The sequence below is a fragment of the Nilaparvata lugens genome, chromosome 14 (assembly GCF_014356525.2).
Source record: "Nilaparvata lugens isolate BPH chromosome 14, ASM1435652v1, whole genome shotgun sequence".
Classification (NCBI taxonomy): domain Eukaryota; kingdom Metazoa; phylum Arthropoda; class Insecta; order Hemiptera; family Delphacidae; genus Nilaparvata; species Nilaparvata lugens.
This window is the reverse complement of record NC_052517.1, coordinates 10,107,103-10,130,899: the sequence shown is the minus strand read 5'-3', so window position 1 is coordinate 10,130,899 and position 23,797 is coordinate 10,107,103. Positions and strand designations below refer to the sequence as shown.

The window sequence follows — 23,797 nt, the reverse complement described above, 5'->3', positions numbered from 1 at the left end:
AGTTGATTCCAGATTTTTTTATGTGTCCTCTACATGTTTAGTGCTTTCTGTGTGGAAATTGGCCTACTCCACTATGGCCTACCATCTTCTAGAGAAGGTTTTGCTTGTTTATTTTTCTTAGTTTGTGGATTAGTAATTAGAAAGTCATCAGGTGGTTAGTTGAAAATACGAGTTGTTGTTTGTAATAATGTTTTCCTACAGTTACGTTGAAAAGTGGCCATTGCTGCACTGATTACAGAACGCAAAGAATCACTTTTCCGCTCTAGTGCGGGAAAAATTTTTCTGCACCCCAGATTTGCAACATGGCAACGCAATAGTATATTTCGCACCTAGAGCAGAAAATGAGATTTTTCCAGCTCGAAATCGGTTTTCAAGTCCGAGGCCGTAGGCCGAGGACTAGAAAAGATTGAGAGCTGGAAAAACATTTTTGCCCGTGGTGCGAACGATATTTTTCGCCACACTACAGGTATTGCTGACAAAATAAATAAAAAATACAAAATAAAGAATACTCGTTAAGCTATCGTACCTATCTCTTGATTTTAGTGGTAGAAGATTTGCAGTCAGGATTTCAGATTCTTTTAAAATTTCACTTGGAATACCACAGTCATCTTCAAGCATTTTTGAAAATTCGGAATGCACTAATCAACAATAAATAATTGAATAAAACTGGTTGCGAAGCGAATTAGTTTGATTCGAAACTGGAACTAAAATCATGGCGACTTCAGCTTATTATGAAAGTGGACACTCGCCCGATCTAGCGGATGACTTATTAATAATAATTAGCGCGTTGTTTCCAGCCATAAGCGGCTGGAAAGAGACAACTTTCTGGCCTAGACCGGAAAAGAAACCCTTTTCTGACGTCGTCTGCAAACAAGGTCTTTCAGATCTACGTAGGGACTGGAAAACAGCTGCTTTCTGTGCAGTGTGGCGAAAAATACTTAGTAGATTATATGGAGCAACAGTGCAGCAAAATCAAAATGAAATTGGTAACAGTGACTGCTGTGGCTGCTATAGTGAGCAGACGTGCAACCAAGCACAACGCGCTAATTATTACTATTATATATTATAACGAGGACAGCAACAGCACAGTGCCACCACAGCACACACCACACAGCCGCCTCGCCATTCAAACACTACTAAGTTATTTGATGGATTTCAGGCAATTTTACCCATAATTACCCACTTTTCATATTCAATGGTAACTGTAGGGAAAACTTAATGTGAAATACGTGCGCAAAGTTCCCTCTGCTGCACTCAAGAAACCATTCCATTCGTAAACGTTTCTTTCGGTGCAGCAAACTGTCACTTTGCGCACTAGTTGCACAAATAACTATTTCAATGTTCTGTCTTCATCAAACCAATATTGTGTAGTATTATTTTGAACTTTCTAGGATGATTAATCTGTCTGAATCATCTGTTTAATACAAATATCGTGGACTGAGCTTCGCTCTGGAGTACAAAAGCAAAAAAAAATTCATTACGAAAGAAGAAATAATTATAATAAAATTCATAGTTCATATAGAACTGTTCTATCTAATCACAGTAAATTGAGAAATGCAAAACATTCCTTCACTAAGGCCCGGTTGTACAATGGCCGGTTGAATTTTAATCATGATTAATTTCACGTGAACCAAATCAGAGAAGACCATTTCAAAAATCTGGTGTGGCGCACTCACACATCTTTCCTTGCCGTTATGAAAATTGATCACCTTACACTAGTGTAAACGCGCATCTCAAGTCAATGATCTGAGCCAGCTGGTGACAGGTCAATAACGCTGGATACACACAAGATCTGCTATCTCTTCATAGTGAATGATTCAATAGAATCAACAGTTGCCAACAGTTTGCAATATATTGAATAATTACATTTTCTCAAATTTCAAGCTTATTTTCAATTTTAGGTGAAAATGTTACAGGACAGTAATTGAAGAGATTCTCATGCACAAACTTTTCCACTCGAAATTTTTTGTTCAAATTATATCTGAGACCTGATAATTGAAAATCTAAAATCAAACTTTGCATAGATGGGGCGGAGCTCCTGAAATTTTCACATATATGTGACTTGTGGCGGTTGATATAGCTTATCAATGACTATTTTAGATATGAATTTGATCAAAATCGTTGGAGCCGTTTTCGAGAAAATTGGGAAAAAACCCTGTTTTTGACAACATTTTCGCCATTTTAGCCGCCATCTTGAATCGTATTTGATCGAAATTGTTCGTGTCGGATCCTTAAAGTGTAAGGACCTTATGTTCCAAATTTCAAGTCATTCCGTTAATTGGGAGATGAGATATCGTGTACACAGACGCACATACACTCATACACACACACACACACACACACACACACAACACACACACACACACCACACACACACACCACACACACACACACACACACAACACACACACACACACACACACACACACACACACACACACACACACAACACACACACACACACACACACAACACACACACACACACACACACACACACACAACACACACACACACACACACACACACACACACACACACACACAACACAACACACACACACACACACACACACACACACAACACACACACACACACATACAGACCAATACCCAAAAACCACTTTTTTGGACTCAGGAGACCTTGAAACGTATAGAAATTCAGAAATTGGGATACCTTATTTTTTCGGAAAGCAATACTTTCCTTACCTATGGTAATAGGGCAAGGAAAGTAAAAAGATGGATCTACTGGAATTGATCAGATTGAAAATAACCCGACTTTTTTGCAACCGGCACTAAGTACCTGATTGAATGATTACAAAAGTTCAACAGCTGAATCATAATTTTGACACAGTCCCACACACATGATCTCGCTCAGTCACTTCCATCATAGAGAAACGATAGCATAAGTAGATATCCCATGGTATAGGGCGTTTATGTCGCAACTTTTACTGTTATCCCAAGCCGATAGTTCACGTAGTTCTTTCCTATGCAGCTTTGTGATGCTAGTCTCTCAAATTGTGCCGTTCATACACTATCACCCTAACAAAACAGTAAAAATTGATAATAATCGACAGTAATCGGCTTAAGATTACTGTAAAAGCTGCGACAGATTTCATATACCATGGGATATCTACCTACGCTATTGTTTCTCTATGCTTCCATCATCAACAGACGACGAAATAATTATTATCAGCTGTTTCTCCAAGGATGAATAATAATTATCGTTTTAATGTCCTTTAGCGAGTTTTCCCAGGGATAAGACCTATAGCCCAGTCAATGAAGGTCCAAAAAAGCAGTTTAGATCCGAAAATTGAATAAAAGCTGAATTTCCCACCATCGATAGAACCCTCCCAGAGGGTCATTCTCCCAAAAGTCTCAAGAAATCAATCCCCTTTGGAGCTTCCCGCCCCAGCCCCCTAAAACATGAAAAATGCAAGTAAACACGGGAAATCAATTATCTCTGTAACCATTGATCGGAAACAGTTCTATTATATGCCATTCAATTCGATACATTATGGACTACAATATTAGGTACATTCATTTTTCCAATAAAATTGACAGTTTTCTTGATAAAATAATATATATGTAAAAATTTAGGGGGTTTGTGATTTGATTTTTTTTGTTTTCTTCGATTAACTTCGAAACAAGTGGTTTAAAGGAAAATGAGCCAAATAATTAATGTAGCCACTGTCATTGCAAATCCATTGATGTATATTGTTATGTATTTGCGATTCGATTTGACGCTGTGGAAGGGATAACAGTCGACGCGGAACGGCGCGGCTGACTCTCTTAGCCATAGTAAACAGCAAACTGGATATCAATTATCTCTGTAACCATTAATCGGAAAAAAATCTATCATATGTCATTCGATTCGATACATTATGGACAAACAAATTAGTCGGATCCATTTCATTAATAAATCAAACAGTTTCCTTGATAAAATAATATATATGTAAAAATTTAGGGGTTTTTCGATTTGATTTTTGTTTTCTTCGATTAACTTCGAAGCAAATAATCTAAAGAGAATTAGACAAATAATTAATGTAGCCACATTCATTGAGAATCCATTGATGTATATTGTTATTTATTTGCGATTCGATTTGACGCTGTGGAAGGGGAAACAGTTGACGCGGTACGGCGTGGCTGACTCTCTTAGCCATAGTAAACAGCAAACTGGAAATCAATTATCTCTGTAACCATTAATCGGGAAAAATCTATCATATGTCATTCGATCCTTTACCATATGGACTAAAATATAAGTCATGTTCATTTCCTCAATAAATCAAACAGTTTCCTTGATAAAATAATATAATGTAAAAATTTAGGGGTTTTTCGATTTGATTTTTTTGTTTTCTCCGATTAACTTCGAAGCAAGTAATTTTAATGAACAATGTGACGAATAATTATTGTAGACACATTCATTGCAAATCCATTGTTTTATATTCTCATGTATTTGCGATTCAAGTTGACGCTGTGGGAGGGGAACAGTCGACGCAGTGTTTGCTGTTTTCTACAGTTAATATTCTCCAAGCCAGGTTGATAATATACCTTCAGTTGAGTCAAATACATATGACGTCTGAGGCATAAAAAAATTTATACATTGGGCTTGTTGAGTTGAAACTATCTATGATTCTCTCTGTAAAGTAGCTTATCTTCCATTCTCACTAGTTGAATCTACATTATTTAGACAGTCCAATATGAAAATTTAGTAGATTCTAAAGATGAAAGCCATGCATAAATACAAATCAAGGAAGAGTAAGCATGCATAAAAGGTAGGAAAATCATGAAAGTGTTTCACATTTACCCACAAAGTACCCTACCCTATACGATTAATATTGAAAGATGATTCATCATCTTCTATTATTTTTTTTAACATATCGATTTTTCACCTCCACTCGCATCTTGTCATTCATTACACAAGGTTGGCAGAAGCTCTTCTTCATGTCGATTAATGTTGATTGAAATTGATTTTGATTAGGGCACCAAAAGATCATTTTCTATTTGAAGCATTCAAACTGAACATGATTTCTTATGACTTAGCATTCACAGATTTATTTGGGTGAAGCTATTTGAAAAATGTACCTGATTATCAATTTCATGGTTTTTATACCATTCTAGTTCATTGTGATCATTGAAGGGTTGAAGTGATGAGTTAGTTCTGGTGAATTCTAGTACACAAGTATATTGTGCTTATAATGGGCTCTTCTTTATTTCCTATCGATGTTTTGCTCCAGTAGAGAAAATTTGAAATGTTGGTTCTACAATTTATAAGCTTTATAAATAATATAAATTAACGGTAATATAAATTTGATAAGTCCAGTATTAGATTAATCGATGTTGATTTTCTTTGTATCGCTTTGTATCAATGTTACTTGCACTGTTCGCAATTCATCACTATTCTCTCAAGAATTAGTTTTTTATGAATTTCATGATCTGAAAATTGAAATTCAAATGCCATTTGGATGACGTTCACATTCCACTGGTATTTTTACAATATTTGTTACGTTGAAGAGTGAGGCGATTCAATCCATTTGGAAGTAAAAGGAAATCACAGTGCTATTTGAACAGTGGATAGTAACTTTGAAATTCAGTTGCTCAATTCATTTCGGCTTGATACTATCATTTGTAATTATAGTTGATCAGAAATATGCATTGTATATAATGTTTATATTTCAGTTTGACTAATCTTCTATCACAGTCTCGCTTTCATTCATAAACATGATAATCCTAAATACGTTGATTACCTTAAAGATGTAGCTTATCTTACGTCGAACAATGTACAATACAAACAATTCCCATTAAATTACTATTATGATGATCATTGGAATTTCTGCCTGTGATTAAGAAAAAGTCATTTTATGAGCCTTGAAATTCGTACCTAGAAAAAGTTGCATTATTACTAGAAATTTTGTTATTTTTACTATTTATTATAGGTACTGTACATTGATTTTTGTGATTATAGAGATCAACTACTTCATTCTGAATCAGGATAAGGATAAATAGGGGAATTGTGAGAAGGGGGTTACATCCATCCATAGTTACATAGCATCAATTTGAAAGCTCTGATAATAATGATTTTAACGGAACTGCGATTCTGGCTTGGTATTGCCTCTTCATGTTCAGTGAGAATAGGAAGCTTCAGAGTAATTCGTTCTCACTATATGTGATAATATTGGTAATATTTGGTAACATTTTTTAATATTTGAACCGAATGTGCAACAAATTAATCTATTTTCAGCTTGAAAATTTTCAACTTATCAGGAGTACAGTGTTATCATATCTCAGGTAGGCCCACACTTTGATTTTTTTTTTTTTGTTCACGTGATCTGATGATATTCATTCTATTATTAAGTGTTGAAATTATGGAGAGTGATGGAACAAGATAAAACACAAGAAAAGCTATGAAATGAAATTCTGAATCTCCATTTTTCACAAAATAAGGATAAGATGAAGAAGTCGGACACATAATATATCATGAAACTTCGTTGGAAAAAATCAATATCTGAAACTAGAGTTATCAAATTGTGTAACCTCTGACTCGTATGGAGAAGGCACACAAATTAATATGATAAATTCGAATATATAATATAATAAATATAATGGATTCAAATTAATATAATAAATTCTGTGAGCAAACAACAAAATCCTGATTTTTATCATGAGCATGTTAAATCAAGAAAATTGTAATATTTTTTTAGAGTATTGAAAAGTGAAAATCTATATACAGCGCATGTAAAAACAATAGACAAAATTAGTTGTTTCGAGCGCCATGGTGTAAATGAGATGCAATGTAGACAGCAGTATTATTCTGTTTACTATGGTGAAGGGAGTCAGCCCCGTCGGCTGTTTCCCCTTCCACAGCATCAACTTGAATCGCAAATACATAACAATAAACATCAATGGATTTGCAATGAATGTGGCTAAAATAATTATTTGTAACATTGCTCATTAAAATTACTTGCTTCGAAGTTAATCGGAGAAAACAAAAAAATCAAATCGAAAAACCCCTAAATTTTTACATTATATTCTTTTATCAAGGAAACTGTTCGATTTATTGAGGAAATGAATCCGACTAATATTGTAGTCCTTAGTTTAACGAATCGAATGACATATGGTAGATTTTTTTTCCGAATTATGGTTATAGAGATAATTGGTTTCCAGTTTGCTGTTTACTATGGCTAAGAGTCAGCCGCGCCGTTCCGCGCCGACTGTTATCCCTTCCACGGCGTCAAATCGAATCGCAAATACATAAAAATATACATCAAAGGATTTGCAATGAGAGTGGCTACATTAATTATTCGGCTCATTCTTCTTTAAAACTGCTTGCTTTGAAGTTAATCGAAGAAAACAAAAAAAATCAAATCGCAAACCCCCTAAATTTTTACATATATATTATTTTATCAAGAGAACTGTTGATTTTATTGAGAAAATGAATATGACTAATATTGTAGTCCATAGTGTAACGAATCGAATGGCATATAATAGAACTGTTTCCGATCAATGCGTACGGAGATAATTGATTTTCCGTGATTACCTGCATTTTTCAACTTTAAGGGTGGCTAGGGGGGAAAGCTCCGAGGGGATTTCATGGGACTTTTGGGAGAATGACCATCTGGGGAGGTTCTATCGATGGTAAAAGATGCAGCTTCTATTTAATTTTCGGATCGAAAAAACCTTTATTGAATGGGCTACTAGTGGAATCGAATTTTTATATTATAAATTTACTATGTTCTGAATTTCGTGAGAATCGTTAGAGGCGTTTCCGAGATTCGGTGAAATACAAACATATTAACATCTAAACATCCAAAAATATAAACAGAAATTGCTCGTTCAATAGTATAAGATAGAATTTATAAGGACGGTGAAAAATCTTCCGTAAAAAATCGATGTTTGTAAACTGGCTTTACGCAACAAATTCATCCATGGATGTGCACTAATTGAATTCTCCATCATTACAACATACTAAACACGGCAACCCCTTCATCACTTATGTATGACCTCTCCCATATATATCCCCAAGGATAACTGCATACTGGAAACATCCCCATGGATATTACACAAGTCCCTGATTGCTTACAATACATCTCAGTGGGGTGAAACGTCAATTTGTGACGTTCATGTGTGCAGATATCACATATGTCATATTATGTGACACACACATGGCCACATACTGCTCAATGATTTGGTTAGAGACACCCCTGGTTACGTAGCGGGCTGATTACGGTGGTGTGTCATATAATATGTGCATATTCAGGGCATAATATGTGGAGAGATTTGATGACATGCTTGTTAAATATGGTATCACGTGGTATGCAAATTCACTAATTTTGATGTACACAGGAAAGGTAGGAGCTCTTAAGATGCGTTTACACCAAAGTTATTAACAAAATGTTTATTTTTCCGTCCTTGAAGATTCTATTAGATTGAACGGAAAGGTATCATAGTTCATCATGTGTATGATAAGTTATGTTTAATTGACCGAGCGAAGTGAGGTCTAAGATTCAAGTCGACGGTTTGGCATTTCTCTTTATGTTTATATGTTTATATTTATGTTTTGATGTTCCGCATTTACAGCGTAACGCAGCAATAGATTTTCATGGAATTCACCAGCTATGTTCTTTTTTGAATTTCGCGTCGACGTATACATAAGGTTTTTTAAAATTTTACATTTTAAGGATAATACAAGAGGAAAAGGAGTTTTCTTCGAACACCAATATTACCGTAAAAATCAGACTATAGAGTTATTCATCATAAATTAGCTGTCTAGTGGACTATAATTCTACCCGTTCAAAAACATCGAACATCTTGTGGACTAGAATACTACCCGTTCAGAAACATCGAACATCTTGAAAATGTTTCTTTCCATCAACGTTAGTAGACAGTTGTCTACTAACTTTGTCTTTCCACAAGCTGAGGCCATGATTCTAGTTTGGAGTTTGGAGTTATTGATAGAGAACATTTTTTCTATATTTTTCTTTTTTAATCTGATGATTGAAATTGCATCAAATATTTTTGAAAAGAAATTGATTTCTAAAATCATGAGAAATGAGGTTTGTAGGAAATCAGCATTATGGTAGTTTATTTTGTTAATTTCAACAAACCGATTTTTTGCCAACACGACAACACAGAATGTTCTCTGATGGGTTGATTGGATTGGCGTATCGACGGCAGCCAGACCTGATAACAGCGCTCACACTCACATTCCGGGACGACAGGTCACGGTATGATAGGACAGAAAACTATGTTTATTTAGGATTTTTTCCAGACATTTCAAATTGATAAATTATTTATTAATTTTTGAAAAAAAAACATAACAACAGGTCATTGTAACTTACTGAGCGCGAGGTCTACTGTTCACAGAACTACTAGTCTAATACAATCTATAAGAACGGAGAAATATACATCTTGTTAATATCTTTTGTGTGAACCCAGCTTTAATAAGAGTATGCAAATTCATTAACCCTCATATACACAGAAAATCTGGGGATACCTGGATTAGTTAAATAATATACTTATTCATAAGTTTAATTATTTGAAGAATTTATGTCTATTTGATAAATATAATATGCATGATGAATGTGGAGAGATTTTAAATATATGAATATTTCCTAATTCAGTTATAATAATGTGAGATATTCCCTCAATGTTTGGTTTTGAAGCATTTGAATTTCAATATCTACTTTGTGGTAATATTAAAATTTGAGGACTGAAAATTTTTTGAATTGAAGAACTACAAGACACAGCCTATGTTGGACTATGTTCCTCGTTTTCTAAATTTGGGAGATGAATAGCACACGGTTACCATATATTTTTCCTCTCCCTTTCATTTCGATAAAGAACTCATTGTACAAATCAATAAAGAAAGAATGAAGTTAAAGATTTGTTAACTTGCTTGTTAAATTGTAACATACGAATTAACTGACATCCCGATATGCACAAAGAATTGAGGAATTTGGTGTATAATATATGAGAAGTATAACAGAATTTGACAAATTTATCCATTTTAAGAATCTACTCCAATTTGATGATGAACCGATTCATGGCAAATGTGGGAGGTTTTTTTCCATGCTTGTTGAATATAGAGCTATGCAACTCCACATATTGTGAAATTCCTAGACAAAATACTGTATATGACAAATGCAGATACCAGAATTTGAGAAATCGAAATACTTTATTGAACGAGCAAAGTGAAGTCCAAATTCACGATTCAAACTTCAATAATCATCTTTTTATCAATCTGAGAAATAGCTAGCTAATACACAACAAACTGCTAGTTAATTATTTATTAGTTTTGAACAATTTTTGACAACACTAAGATCTTATTTTTTAATAATAGTCATTAAAAACAAGTACTCACTGTGGAGCGCTTTCCGATTTTCTAATCCATTTTCAACATTCTTAGAAAATCCAATTATCATTAAAATTATACAAGTTTTCAATAACTATTATTTAGAGGATTAGACTATAGCAGGGCTCTCTAACCTACGGCCCACGGGCCACATCCGGCCCGCGGATGGATTATGTCCAGCCCGCCGAGAGTTATAGCAACAGATTTTTAAAATATTATTTATTATTATTATTATTATATTATTATATTATTATTTATATATTATTTATATATTATTTATTCACATTTTTGACAACTGTGAGTTCAGTACTCTTCTATCAATAGCCACTCCATTTGTATGTAACTTGTATTATTTTGTATGTAGATAAATAAATGAATTTTTTAATTAGTGTAAAATTAGCTGTAAACAAGCAGCTTTTTGGATCTACCTATAAGTGATAACCCCCTACCTGGGCGTCATAATGGACCTACTCTTGAGTTTAAGGAACACCTAGCACATGTCATTTATTTAGATAAATAAATAAATTTTTTAATCATTGTAAAATTAGCTGTAAACAAGCAGCTTTTTGGATCTACCTATAAGTGATAACCCCCTACCTGGGCGTCATAATGGACCCTAATCTTTAGTTTAAGGAACACCTAGCACATGTTATGAATGGTGCTAATAGGTCGCTAGGGTTTTTATTTCGAAATTGTAGGCCTTTTACAGCATGTGACGTTGTTTTGAAATTGTACTATGCTACAGTGAGGAGTAAACTTGAATATGCTGCTTTAGTTTGGGCTCTATTTAACAGCGATTTAGAAAACATTCAGAATACATTTTAAGGTATCTTTATTCTAAAAAGTTCAACGCATTCTGTCCGATAGCTTTTTCAACAGACAATCTAAGGTTGACATTTAATGTTCAAAGATTGGAAGAAAGGAGATCTTTCGGTTCCCACTTGCTATTATTTAATATCCAAAACAATCAAGTATTCATGCCAGAATTTATAAGTATGTTGCAACTTCATGTCCCGTTTAATAGACCAAGACCAAATATTCTGTTTCACATGCCATTTATCAGAACGACTCATTATTGCAATTCTTACATATACAGAACTTTACGTTTGTACAACAGCCACTGTATTGATCCGTTCGCTGACCGTCTCCAAACCTTTAAAGCTGCGTACACATATACGCTCTTCCAACCCGCACCGAGCACGCTCCTCCCTCGTACCGCCCTCGTACCACCATCGAACCACAGTCGCGCCGCCCACGCACCCATCATGACGTTACAGAGATGTTTAGATCTTCTCGCGTTCCCCGGTCGAACCACTGTTGCTCGCCGGTCGATCATCAATCGCTCTGCTGGAGTGACGTTCGGTTGCGGAACAGAGCGAAAGTCTGTACGCACCCTAAGAAATCCTGTGAACTAGCATATCGCTCTATAGCTGCCTCATGATTGATAAACAATTATACTAAACTCCCTCATTTCTTTTTTTCTCTCTTCTGAAGCCCTATTTTTCCTCTATTCTCTATTTTATTCTTTATTTTATTTCTCTTATTATTTTTATTTCATTCTTCTTCATTTTCTATTATCATTGGTTTATTTTTTTTTCATTTCGCCTCTTCTTATCTTATTAGTATTCAAAAATTGTGTTTACAATTTTATTTTATTTTTCATTCTTATTTTGCTTCAAATATTATGTATCTAAACTAGTTGATGTCAATAAGGCTCTCCATGGATTTATTCTGTGAACTTTTGTATGTGAATAAATTAATAAAAATAAATAAGGTGTCAGCAGACATTTTCAAAACTGATGTTTGTTGAATCTAAATACATATATTCTTTGTCAGATGAACATTTGTAATCAATTTTAATGATCGGAACCACAAAGTTTGATCATAAATGGACGGAGCCTGGACTATGGTGTCAACCATTATAATTTTATACTTTGAATGGAACAAAATCTGGCAATTTGACAATTTGGCAACGCCGATATTTTTCTCAAGTGTATCAACTTTTTTTATCCAGTGTAATTAATAATATGAAATATTTCTTCTATGTTAAGTTTTGAAGCATTTAAATTTGAAAATACTTTGGGACTAAATATTTTGTGAATTGAAGAACTACAAGACTTATTTACAACCTATTAGAACTATAAGAGCTACAACCTATTTCGGAGTATGGTGTTATCTCAATTTGGGAGAGGAATAGCACAAGGCTACCTTATTCTTCCTCTCCCTATCATTTTGATGATGTAATTATTGTAAAGATGAATGAAGAATGGATAAATGAATGAATAATTCCAATTTTGTAATTTTTTTTCCGAATATTTATCAAGTCTCTTTCAATTTGGGAGAGGAATAGCACAAGGTTGCCTTATTTTTCCTCTCCCTATCATGTTGATGATGTACTTATTGTATAAATGAATAAAGAATGAATAAATGAATGAATAATTCCAATTCTGCAAATTTTTTAGAAATATTTATCAAGTCTCTTTCAATTTGGGGAGAGGAATAGCACAAGGTTACCTTTGTCTTCCACTCCCTATCATGTTGATGATGTACTTGTATAGATGAATGAAGAATGAATAAATGAATGAATTATTCCAATTCTGTCAAATTTTCTCGAAATATTTATCAATTCTTTTTCATTCCTATGTTCATCAGGTCCTCATCACCAAACTCCGTTCAGCTAACACAGTGGAGACGCAGCAATATAGGAAAGCAACCAAAGCCCTGTTGGTGCTCATACCTCTACTGGGAATCACTTATATCCTGGTGCTATATGGACCTACAGAGGGAGTTTCTGCCAATATTTACGCTTATTTGAGGGCTATCCTACTCTCTACACAGGTGAGTTCAAATCTATATATATATAATAAGCGAATGGCACTCACTCACTCACTCACCTCGCAGAACTACTAAAATCTACCGGACCAAAAACGTTCAAATTTGTAGGTATGTTCAGTTGGCCCTTTAGAGGCGCACTAAAAGAAGCTTTTGGCAATATTTTAACTCTAAGGGTTGTTTTTAAGGGTTTAAAGTTCGTCTTCTAGCATGTATTCTTCTTCTCTCTCCCAATCTCTTAATTATATTGAAATTACTATCAATGTTACTATAGAACTATAATCTACATAGAGTGCCTCTTCGAAACAGTTGTTAACTGGCAACTAAATTAATAAGTTTGTCAGATGGCATTAAAGTTGAGTTGACTTTGTTATGTTGGCACCAGTTGAAGATTTAAATTGCATTTATCATCGCGAAAATTGATTGGCACTGCTACTTCAACTCCTGGGAATATTATATTACTAGCCGTCAGCTCGCTTCGCTCGCCATACCTGTTTAGCCTGACGTTTAGTCTGGACCCCCGACTGGATTGTCCAAACATATGATCTCATTTTTGGACGTTCCAGTCGGGGGTCCGGGCAGAGCCCCCTGGCTAGACGGATATGGCGCGAAGCGAGCCTGACGGCTAGTATAGTATTATATATATATATATATAATATATTATATATTATAAATTTCAAATAGATATGTATAATATATATAGATAAAGGGAAGATTTTGCATGAGGCTGTACAAAAGCTAAAAATAAAATGTGTGTGTGTGTGTGTGTGTGTGTGTGTGTGTGTGTGTATGTATGAGTGTATGTGCGTCTGTGTACACGATATCTCATCTCCCAATTAACGGAATGACTTGAAATTTGGAACATAAGGTCCTTACACATTAAGGATCCGACACGAACAATTTCGATCAAATACGATTTAAGATGGCGGCTAAATGGCGAAAATGTTGTCAAAAACAGGGTTTTTTCCCAATTTTCTCGAAGACGGCTCCAACGATTTTGATTAAAGTTATACCTAGAATAGTCATCGATAAGCTCTATCAACTGCCACAACTCCCATATCTGTAAAAATTTCAGGAGCTCCGCCCCATCTATGCAAAATTTGATTTTAGATTCTCAATTATCAGGCTTCAGATACAATTTAAACAAAAAATTTCCAGTGGAAAAGATTGAGCATGAGAATTTCTACTTCTTCTCCTCCTTCTCTTCTCCTCCTCATCTTCCAATTTGATTGCTCATGACTCATCGTTTGATATCATAATATTCACCAATGAAAGATAGAGGGAGAGTAAAAAAAAAAGGAAATGCATCTTTTCCAATTTGATGGTTATGATGACACAATCTTTTCTTTTCTGCATCACTGATCATTCAAACGGAGATTGGTTCTCTTTCTGCGGTTATCTTCTTCCTCCTCCTTCTTCCTGCTCTTTCAATTCTTCTTCTCTTTTCCTTCTCCTTCTTCATCTCCCACTTCAGCTTCTTCCTCTTGTTCTTCTTCTTCTTCTTCTTCTTCTTCTTCTTCTTCTTCTTTCTCTTCTTCTTCTTCTACTTCTACTTCTTCTTCCTCTTCTCCTTTTCTCCTTCTTCACCATCCTTTCCTTCATCTCGTTCTCCTCGTACTCCTCGTTCTTCTTCCTCCTCCCTTTCTTCTTCTTTCCTCTTCCTAACATATCTTTTTCTCATCCTTCTCTCCAATTCATCTTCCCTTTTTTTCCTCTCCTTCTTATTTTCCTACTCCTTGTTCTCTCCATCTCTCTCTCCTTTCCCGTCTTCTTCTGTTTTCCGTTTTTCTCCCCAATTAACTCGCACACGATAATGTTTGCTTTATCTTCATCTTGTTCATCCTCCTCTCCTTCTCCTTCTTCTACTTCTTCACCTTCTCCTTTTCCTCCTCCTCCTTCTTCTTCTCCTTCTCCTTCTTCTTCTCCTCATCCTCCTCTTCCTCCTTCTTCTCCTTCTTCTCTTCTTTCTCTTCCATCAACTTTTTCTCTTTCTTCTCCTTTTTCTCCTTCTTCCTCTTCCTCTCTTTCTTCTCTCCTTCTCTCTCCCTCATTTTTCTCCCTATACACAATCCATCTTTTCTCTTCCCTCTTCTTCTTATTCTTCCACTTCTACTTATTCTTCCTTCTTCTCTCTCCTTCTCCGTCTTCCTCTTTCCCTTTAAATTCTCTTCCCCATAAACTTGTTCACGATACGATCTGGGTGCTCTTTAAAAGCTTGTAATATTGAAAGCCTTTTTCCATTACAATTAGTATTTGTTCAGTGGCTGCTTGTCTATTGAACGAACAAATGAGAATTGCCTTCTACTATCATAATAATACTCTTCAATTGAGATACGGGGAAGAGAGGATAAACGAAAGAGAGTGAGAGAATGATGAATGGAGAGCATTGAATTGATTGATTGATTGATTGAGTACTTTATCTATGTAGATTACAATATATACTGGCTTATACACTTACATACAATAGCTTACAATACAGCAAAATTATAGATGAATTTACATGATATAGACTAAGAAAATAATTATTGAACTGTATATGATATGAAAATGTAATTTGTAATATAATAACTATAGATAATTATATTGTTATGCATTTACATGAATTGGCAGAGCTTTGGATATATCAATGTCCATTCTTCGGAAAGAATATTAAAAATATCCTCCCCACTAACTCTCTACCAAAAAACACCCTCTACCCTCTCTTGAAAAGAGAGGGACAGAGAGAAAGTGGGTGAGAGAGAGAGAGAGGATGAATGATGATTGACTGATTATCTGCCTTTATTTGAAACCTATGAATGGAGAGCATGGGTGAGTGGGCTAAGTGAGAATAAGTACAAATAATTGGCGAATGAAGAGATATAGCCTAGCTCATCCATTTTGAGACTCATTGATAATGATGATGATCATGTTTATGATTTATTCATACTTTAATAAAGGAATAAACTGGCTTATACACGTACGGGATAGAAAAATTATGCTTGACGTATCATCACGTCTCAACTACTCAACTGATCAACTTGAAATTCTACATAAAGATTCTGAATCGAAGGAAGATGGATATATGCTAATTATTATTATCATTTCCATTTATCAATAATTGATCAATTTCCATTTATCAATTAAATTAATTATTAATTCTATTCAATGATCAAAACAAATCCATATAATATTTTATTTAAAGGTCAGGCAACAATAAGAGCCCAGATATTTCTATAAATTTTTAGATCAACTGAACCGAGATTTCCCCAAGTGAATCCGTGGCGTGATTGGTAGTAGCACTCGAGGAGAGGTTTCTGGTTCCAGATCAATTAAATACATCTTTTTTGCTAATAATAATTATCCACTCTGATGGAGATTATCCACCTAATTTTGACTAGTAATAATTGGTTATTATACTTTCACATGTTTCCATACATGAAGAGACAGCATTCTATAACATAAAATATTTCCTGTGCAAAGCACGGGTTACCTGCCAGTTGATAATAATTATTTATTTATTTAATTATTTATTCATACAATTACAAATCATAATGAATATGATCGGGATAGAACAACAGGCATAGCTTAAAACTATTCTGTTCCCAAATTTTGATAAATAATAAAATGTCCGAAAAAATAGGTTATGTTCTTACTGAGGGAAGTTAAAGTTCAATTTCTGTCCAAAAATATAAATATGAGCTGGAAATTTTGAATTAATAATGTTCAAAATACCAAATTATAGTCAAATATTGCACTTAATATCACCGCACTTTGAATAAATTAAGTTATTTCAGAAAATTTTGAAGCCAAAAATTTACACACAACTTTCCACTAGGCACAAACGCTTAATTATGATGATAATGTTGAAAAAAATCATGTCTTATGAAAGTAACAGAATATCTAAATAAATTATTCTGATTTCTCTTAGATCTCCTCTACTTTTCCAAGGGTTCAATTATATCTTAACATAACCATAACTATTCTTCATCTATTTATTACATGTGCCAAATATCATTCTGAGTGAAAAATATTGTATTGCTCTCCTATTTTCTAAGTAGAAGACTCTTAATAATACAGAAGTTCAGAGCACCCGATGATGAAGAACATTATGTAGAAATGATGTTTATGATGTTGATATCTTATGAAAATTAGAATTTATTGTTTCTCATGAAGAACAGTACAATATTACATGAAAAAAACAAAACAAAGATATTAAGTTATTATTCAAATTTATCAATGGCTCAGAAATATAACAATGTAAGAAAACAGAGGAATATTTCTCATTTAAACAAATTCGAAATATGATTCAAATCATTATCATTCTGATAGCATTATTTTTTTGGGCAGGGTTGAAGAGTATCTTTATTCAACTTTTTTTTCAATACCAAAGCTCAGATCACTGAAAAATATTATTATTCTACAATGATCATGTTACTACATTAGTTCAATGGTTTAAAATCTGCATAAATTCAAAATTTCATATGTGTTTACATCTATGATATTTGACAAATGAAGGGAGCATTGCATACTTTTTATTTTGAACTTTGTCATCACCCAAAGTCGGAAGAAAACGTAACACAAGGATTGCCTTAGTATTCTATCTACCAATATTTAAACATCAGTGTTGTTTGTTACATGAATAGAAGGAATTTAAATGATAACATAATAAAGTTTCAAAAACTCGAAAATTCACTGGTTATTTGGGGAAGTATTCAAGCATTTCAACCCACAATAGATTACTATTGTATAGACAGATTCTTCGGCCTGTGTGGTTGTATGGCATTCAGCTGTGGGGCTCTGCAAGGAGAGGTAACATAAACTCAAAAACACCATCCAGAAATTCCAGAACAAGGTATTAAGGAATGCTGTCAATCCTCCATACTGTATTAGAAACTCGGATCTCCACAGGGACCTGCAGTTGAAAGCAGTCAATGTGATGATCACAAAGGCTGGCAGAAACCATGAAGAGACTCTACATAATCATCAGAACATCCAAGCTCTACTCCTCATTGACAACTCTGCTACAGTCAGGAGACTGGAAAAGAATAAGTCTACAGATTTCGTTGAAATGTAGCAAGAGTGATACTGAAAGTAACAGTGCATGGGCATTGCTCAGATTAGACTGTGAAGGAGTCATATACCCCTTAAGGCTCAACTCACAATTACGCGACACAGGTCGAGGGCATGTGTTTTGAAATGGTGACGTCGCGGAGACTAGAATCGACTGGTCTGAGTGTCACCATTTCGGAACACATGCTCTCCACCAGAGTCCAGTCTCTTCTCCACCTGAGTCACGTAAGTGTGAGTTGAGCCTTGGTGTCAAACTTTAGCCTATCAATTTAAGCTAGAATTGAACTGTTCATTAACCAAAGTGTTAGATTGCAGCCAAATTATGAGGAAAAAAGTTTCTCTGAGTTTTTTGGTTGATTGCAGGGTTTTACGGTAGCCCTTTTCTACTGCTTCCTGAACACCGAAGTCCAGAATACGCTGAGACATCGGATGGAGAGATGGAAGGAGTCGAGAGAACTGGGAGCTGGAGGAAGGAGATATACTTACAGCAAAGACTGGTCTCCCAATACACGCACTGAGAGTATAAGGTACAATACTCGAATACTTTGATATATTCAGTATAATACCTTTATAGTATAATAATAATACCTATTTTTGGAACATTTCTATTTAAATCTGGGAAAAGAACAGTTTTGGGCTTAAAACCTGTTGCTCCTTCCCCAATCATTCATAGCTGAGAATTATATTGTAACCTATGTATCAATGTATGAATAAGTGAATGAATAAAGGTAAAATGTTGAATCTGAAAGAAAAATTGCATATCTATAAAACTACGAAATTAAATAGGAATACCGGTAATTAAATAATTGAATTTGTCTTAGATAATCCTATTTTTGATAAATTTGAAAGTAAACGTGTTTAAATTTATCAAATTTGATAACTTCAACCAAAAAAATAATGAATAAGAAATAAATTAATCATATGAAAATAAGCATAATGTTCATATCAAATACTATCAACTTGTTTTTTCATTTTCCACATTTCAACTTTAAAATGACCTAATTTATGGTCGAAGCTAGTCAATAGCTTTAATAGTGTTTAACTAGTAGTTCTGTGAACAGTAGACCTCGCGCAGTATTCTGTAGACTATGAAGAACTATAGAGCTTATGGAAATACAGCAATAGACTGGCTTCTCCACACATCTGTGTAATCACTTGTCAGCTGATTTATGATGAATAATTCTATAGTCTGATTTTTACTCTAATATTGGCGTATGAAGGAGGCTCTTTTTTCCTTCTATATTATCCTTGAAATGCAAAATTTCCAAAAACCTTGTATATACGTCGACGCGCAATTGAAAAAGGAACATACCTGTCAAATTTTATGAAAATCTATTACCGCGTTTCTTCGTAAATGCGCAACATATAAACATTTAAACATTTCAACATTAAGAGAAATGCCAAACCGTCGACTTGAATCTTAGACCTCACTTCGCTCGGTCAATAATGAAGGGTACTACAAGATTTAATATTGTTCTTTTTATGAATGAAGGTGTAATAAGATACCCTAGTTCTGTTTTTCAGATTATACAGCTAACTACAACCAATCAGGTTTTCATGCAATGGTCAAATTGTGAGGACAATATTATTTATTGAGGAGAATTATGTGTGACGGAGGGTAAAGGATTTGGATCTGAGTAGCAGGAAGAGGCGGGGAAGGCCAAGGATGAGGTGGAGAGACAGAGTGGTGGCTGATCTAAAGGAGAGGGGTTGGTGACACGGGGAGGAGATCGACAGGATATTGTTCAAGGGAAGGTTGAAGGAGGGTAGTGCCGACCCCATATGATCGAGATAAGGCGTAGCCGAGGAGGAGGAAGAAGAAGAAGAAGAGGGAGAAGATACAATCCAGGTGTAAACAACACAACAAAATACCAGGCATTCACTTAAAACTGTTTTCAACCATAACCAATAAACAATCCAAAAGGCTATGTTCATGATTTGATTTACACACAATTTGAAGTCCGAAAAATATTATCAACTAGAATCTTGGATTCATCCAATTAATTATTTACTCACAATCAAAAAACCAAAAAAGAAACATCTATCACAATTTAAAAAATCTGGTGTGGCGCACTCACACAACTTTCCTTGCCGTTATGAGAATAATTGATCACCTGACGCTATAGTGTTCACGTACATCTCAAGTCTACTTATAAAAAAAGATCTGAACCAGCTGGTGACAGGACAATAACGCTGGAGACATACGAGGTCTGCTATCTCTTCATAGTGAATCATATAATAGAATCAACAGTTGCAATTAGTTTGCAATCGGATAATCACATTTTCTCGAATTTCGAGCTTGTTTTCAATTTTACGTGAACATGTTACTGAACATTAATTGTAGAGATTCCAATTCTCAATCTTTTCCACTTTTTTTCTGTTTAAATTGTATCTGGAACCTGATAATTGGGAATCTAAAATCAAACCTTGCATAGATGGGGCGGAGCTCCTGAAATTTTTACAGATATGAGACTTGTGGCAGTTGATAGAGCTTATCAATAACTATTCTTGGTATGAATTTAATCAAAATCGTTGGAGTCGTTTTTGAGAAAATCGCGAAAAACCTTGTTTTTGACAACAATTTCTCCATTTTAGCCACCTTCTTGAATCGCTTTTGATCGAAATTGTTCGTGTCGGATCCTTTGTCACAAAGTAAAATTGTGACGGAAAATATTGCTAAATAATTAATAATATTGGAGAAAGACGCTCGGCTATCAGCAACGCTAGCCGACCGCGGAGATAAGGAAGGTACCGATGGCGCACCATCTTCCGCGCATCGAGACGATTTCCACCGCCTCTGGCGGCGGCTCAACTCCATCCCCTCCACTTTGGGGGAGTATTTAAACGCCGGACGAGCCCCAGTCCACAGCATTCCGCTCACAACCTTCCTGCTCCTTGTATAGCGGCCCGTTGGCTGCCGTACGTCCTCGACCTCCTGCCCTGGTACAGCGGCCCGTTGGCTGCCGTACGTCCCTAACCTTCCATCTCCCTAGGGCACAGCGGACCGTTGTCTGCCGTCCCTGTCCTCCCATCTACCTAGGGCACAGCGGACCGTTGTCTGCCGTCCCTGTCCTCCCATCTCCTAGGGCACAGCGGACCGTTGTCTGCCGTCCCTGTCCTCCCATTTCCCCAGGGCACAGCGGACCGTTGTCTGCCGTCCCTGACCTCCCAACTCCCTAGGGCACAGCGGACCGTTGTCTGCCGTCCCTGTCCTCCCATTTCCCCAGGGTACAGCGGCCCGTTGGCTGCCGTACGTCCCTAACCTTCCATCTCCCTAGGGCACAGCGGACCGTTGTCTGCCGTCCCTGTCCTCCCATCTACCTAGGGCACAGCGGACCGTTGTCTGCCGTCCCTGTCCTCCCATCTCCCTAGGGCACAGCGGACCGTTGTCTGCCGTCCCTGACCTCCCAACTCCCTAGGGCACAGCGGACCGTTGTCTGCCGTCCCTGTCCTCCCATTTCCCCAGGGCACAGCGGACCGTTGTCTGCCGTCCCTGACCTTCCATTCCCCCAGGGCACAGCGGACCGTTGTCTGCCGTCCCTGTCCTCCCATCTCCTAGGGCACAGCGGACCGTTGTCTGCCGTCCCTGTCCTCCCATCTCCCTAGGGCACAGCGGACCGTTGTCTGCCGTCCCTGTCCTCCATCTCCCTAGGGCACAGCGGACCGTTGTCTGCCGTCCCTGACCTCCCATCTCCCTAGGGCACAGCGGACCGTTGTCTGCCGTCCCTGTCCTCCCATTTCCCCAGGGCACAGCGGACCGTTGTCTGCCGTCCCTGACCTTCCATTCCCCCCAGGGCACAGCGGACCGTTGTCTGCCGTCCCTGTCCTCCCATCTCCCTAGGCACAGCGGACCGTTGTCTGCCGTCCTGTCCTCCCATTTCCCCAGGGCACAGCGGACCGTTGTCTGCCGTCCCTGACCTTCCATTCCCCCCAGGGCACAGCGGACCGTTGTCTGCCGTCCCTGTCCTCCCATCTCCCTAGGGCACAGCGGACCGTTGTCTGCCGTCCCTGTCCTCCCATCTCCCTAGGGCACAGCGGACCGTTGTCTGCCGTCCCTATTCTTCCTTCTCCCCAGGGCACAGCGGACCGTTGTCTGCCGTCCCTATTCTTCCTTCTCCCCAGGGCACAGCGGACCGTTGTCTGCCGTCCCTATTCTTCCTTCTCCCCAGGGCACAGCGGACCGTTGTCTGCCGTCCCTATTCTTCCTCTCCCCAGGGCACAGCGGACCGTGTCTGCCGTCCCTATTCTTCCTTCTCCCCAGGGCACAGCGGTCCGTTGTCTGCCGTCCCTATTCTTCCTTCTCCCCAGGGCACAGCGGACCGTTGTCTGCCGTCCCTATCCTGTCTGTCCTTCCTTTTCCTACTTCACTGGAGCGGAACCGAGGCCGTAAGGCCGATACAAAATTACATCAAAGTGGTGTCATCAGAGAAGAAAGCCACCTTCACGCCGTCAGAAGCACCAGGAGGTGCTGTTCACGCCAGCTGAGGCACAAAGAAGAAGGAAGAGGAACTTCGACTTGCCTCCTTTCCCCGCCCACATTACGACTGAGCGAAGTCATCCAGGAGCAACACCTGGGTATCAATCACCCACCTCTGAAGCTACTCAGGGTGTACGTGATAGATTGGCGCCCAACGTGGGGCACGAGGCAACGAAGTAAGAATCATCATGAGTGAACAAGGCGAAGCTGATTTAGATGCTCAGCACCAGGAGCTGATAGAGGGTCAGTCGGTCGAGGACATAAACCCCGAGGTGATAGCCGACCCCAGAGTTTCCTGGATCTATAGATTGAAAAAGGATGAAGCTTTTAATCTTCTACAAGATTGGGGCATAGTGTCATCTGGAACACTTGCCGAGTTGAGAAGGTTGTTAGTAGAACAACATAAGAAGATGGCTGTACGTTATCCCAGCCCAAGACCCGGAATAATGAGCAGAAGCAGTGAGGAATCTGGACACTCAGCAACAGGTACTCATGCTAAAGTTGGAACCAACATTCACACAAACCCCCTCATGGACCCAGGGGCGGTATGTGACAAAGTAAGAAGCTGGAGACTGTCTTTTGATGGCCAATCAGATGCTCCCAGCTTTCTAGAAAGGCTAGATGAGCTACAACAAGCCTATGGGCTTACTGGCAACCAACTACTAGTTGCCCTTCCTGAATTACTAGTTGGTAAAGCTACTCTATGGATGCGTAATCGTCGTGACCAGTGGAAATCATGGGACAATTTTGTGACAGATTTCAGATACCTGGGTATCAATCACCCACCTCTGAAGCTACTCAGGGTGTACGTGATACCTTATAGTGTAAGGACCTTAAGTACCAAATTTCAAGTCATTCCGTTCATTGGGAGATGATATATCGTGTACACAGACGCACATACACACATACACATACATACACACACACACACACACATACACACACACACACACTCACACACACACACACACACCACACACACACACACACACACACACACACAGTAAAAATCAGACTAAAGAATTATTCATCATAAATCAGCTGACAAGTGATTACACAGATGTGTGGAGAAGCCAGTTGCTGTATTTGC

At 37.2% G+C, this 23,797-nt stretch overlaps 1 protein-coding gene across 1 annotated transcript in view; it reads left to right on the top strand.

Moving 5' to 3' along the window:
- Positions 1 to 23,797, top strand: part of LOC111050624 (diuretic hormone receptor-like) — a 139,026-nt gene that overhangs the window by 114,752 nt on the left and 477 nt on the right. Inside the window, exons 8-9 of the mRNA XM_039441168.1 lie at positions 13,002 to 13,187; positions 18,594 to 18,757. Of these exons, the coding sequence (XP_039297102.1) occupies positions 13,002 to 13,187; positions 18,594 to 18,757 (350 nt within the window). The remainder of the gene's footprint in view (positions 1 to 13,001; positions 13,188 to 18,593; positions 18,758 to 23,797) is intronic.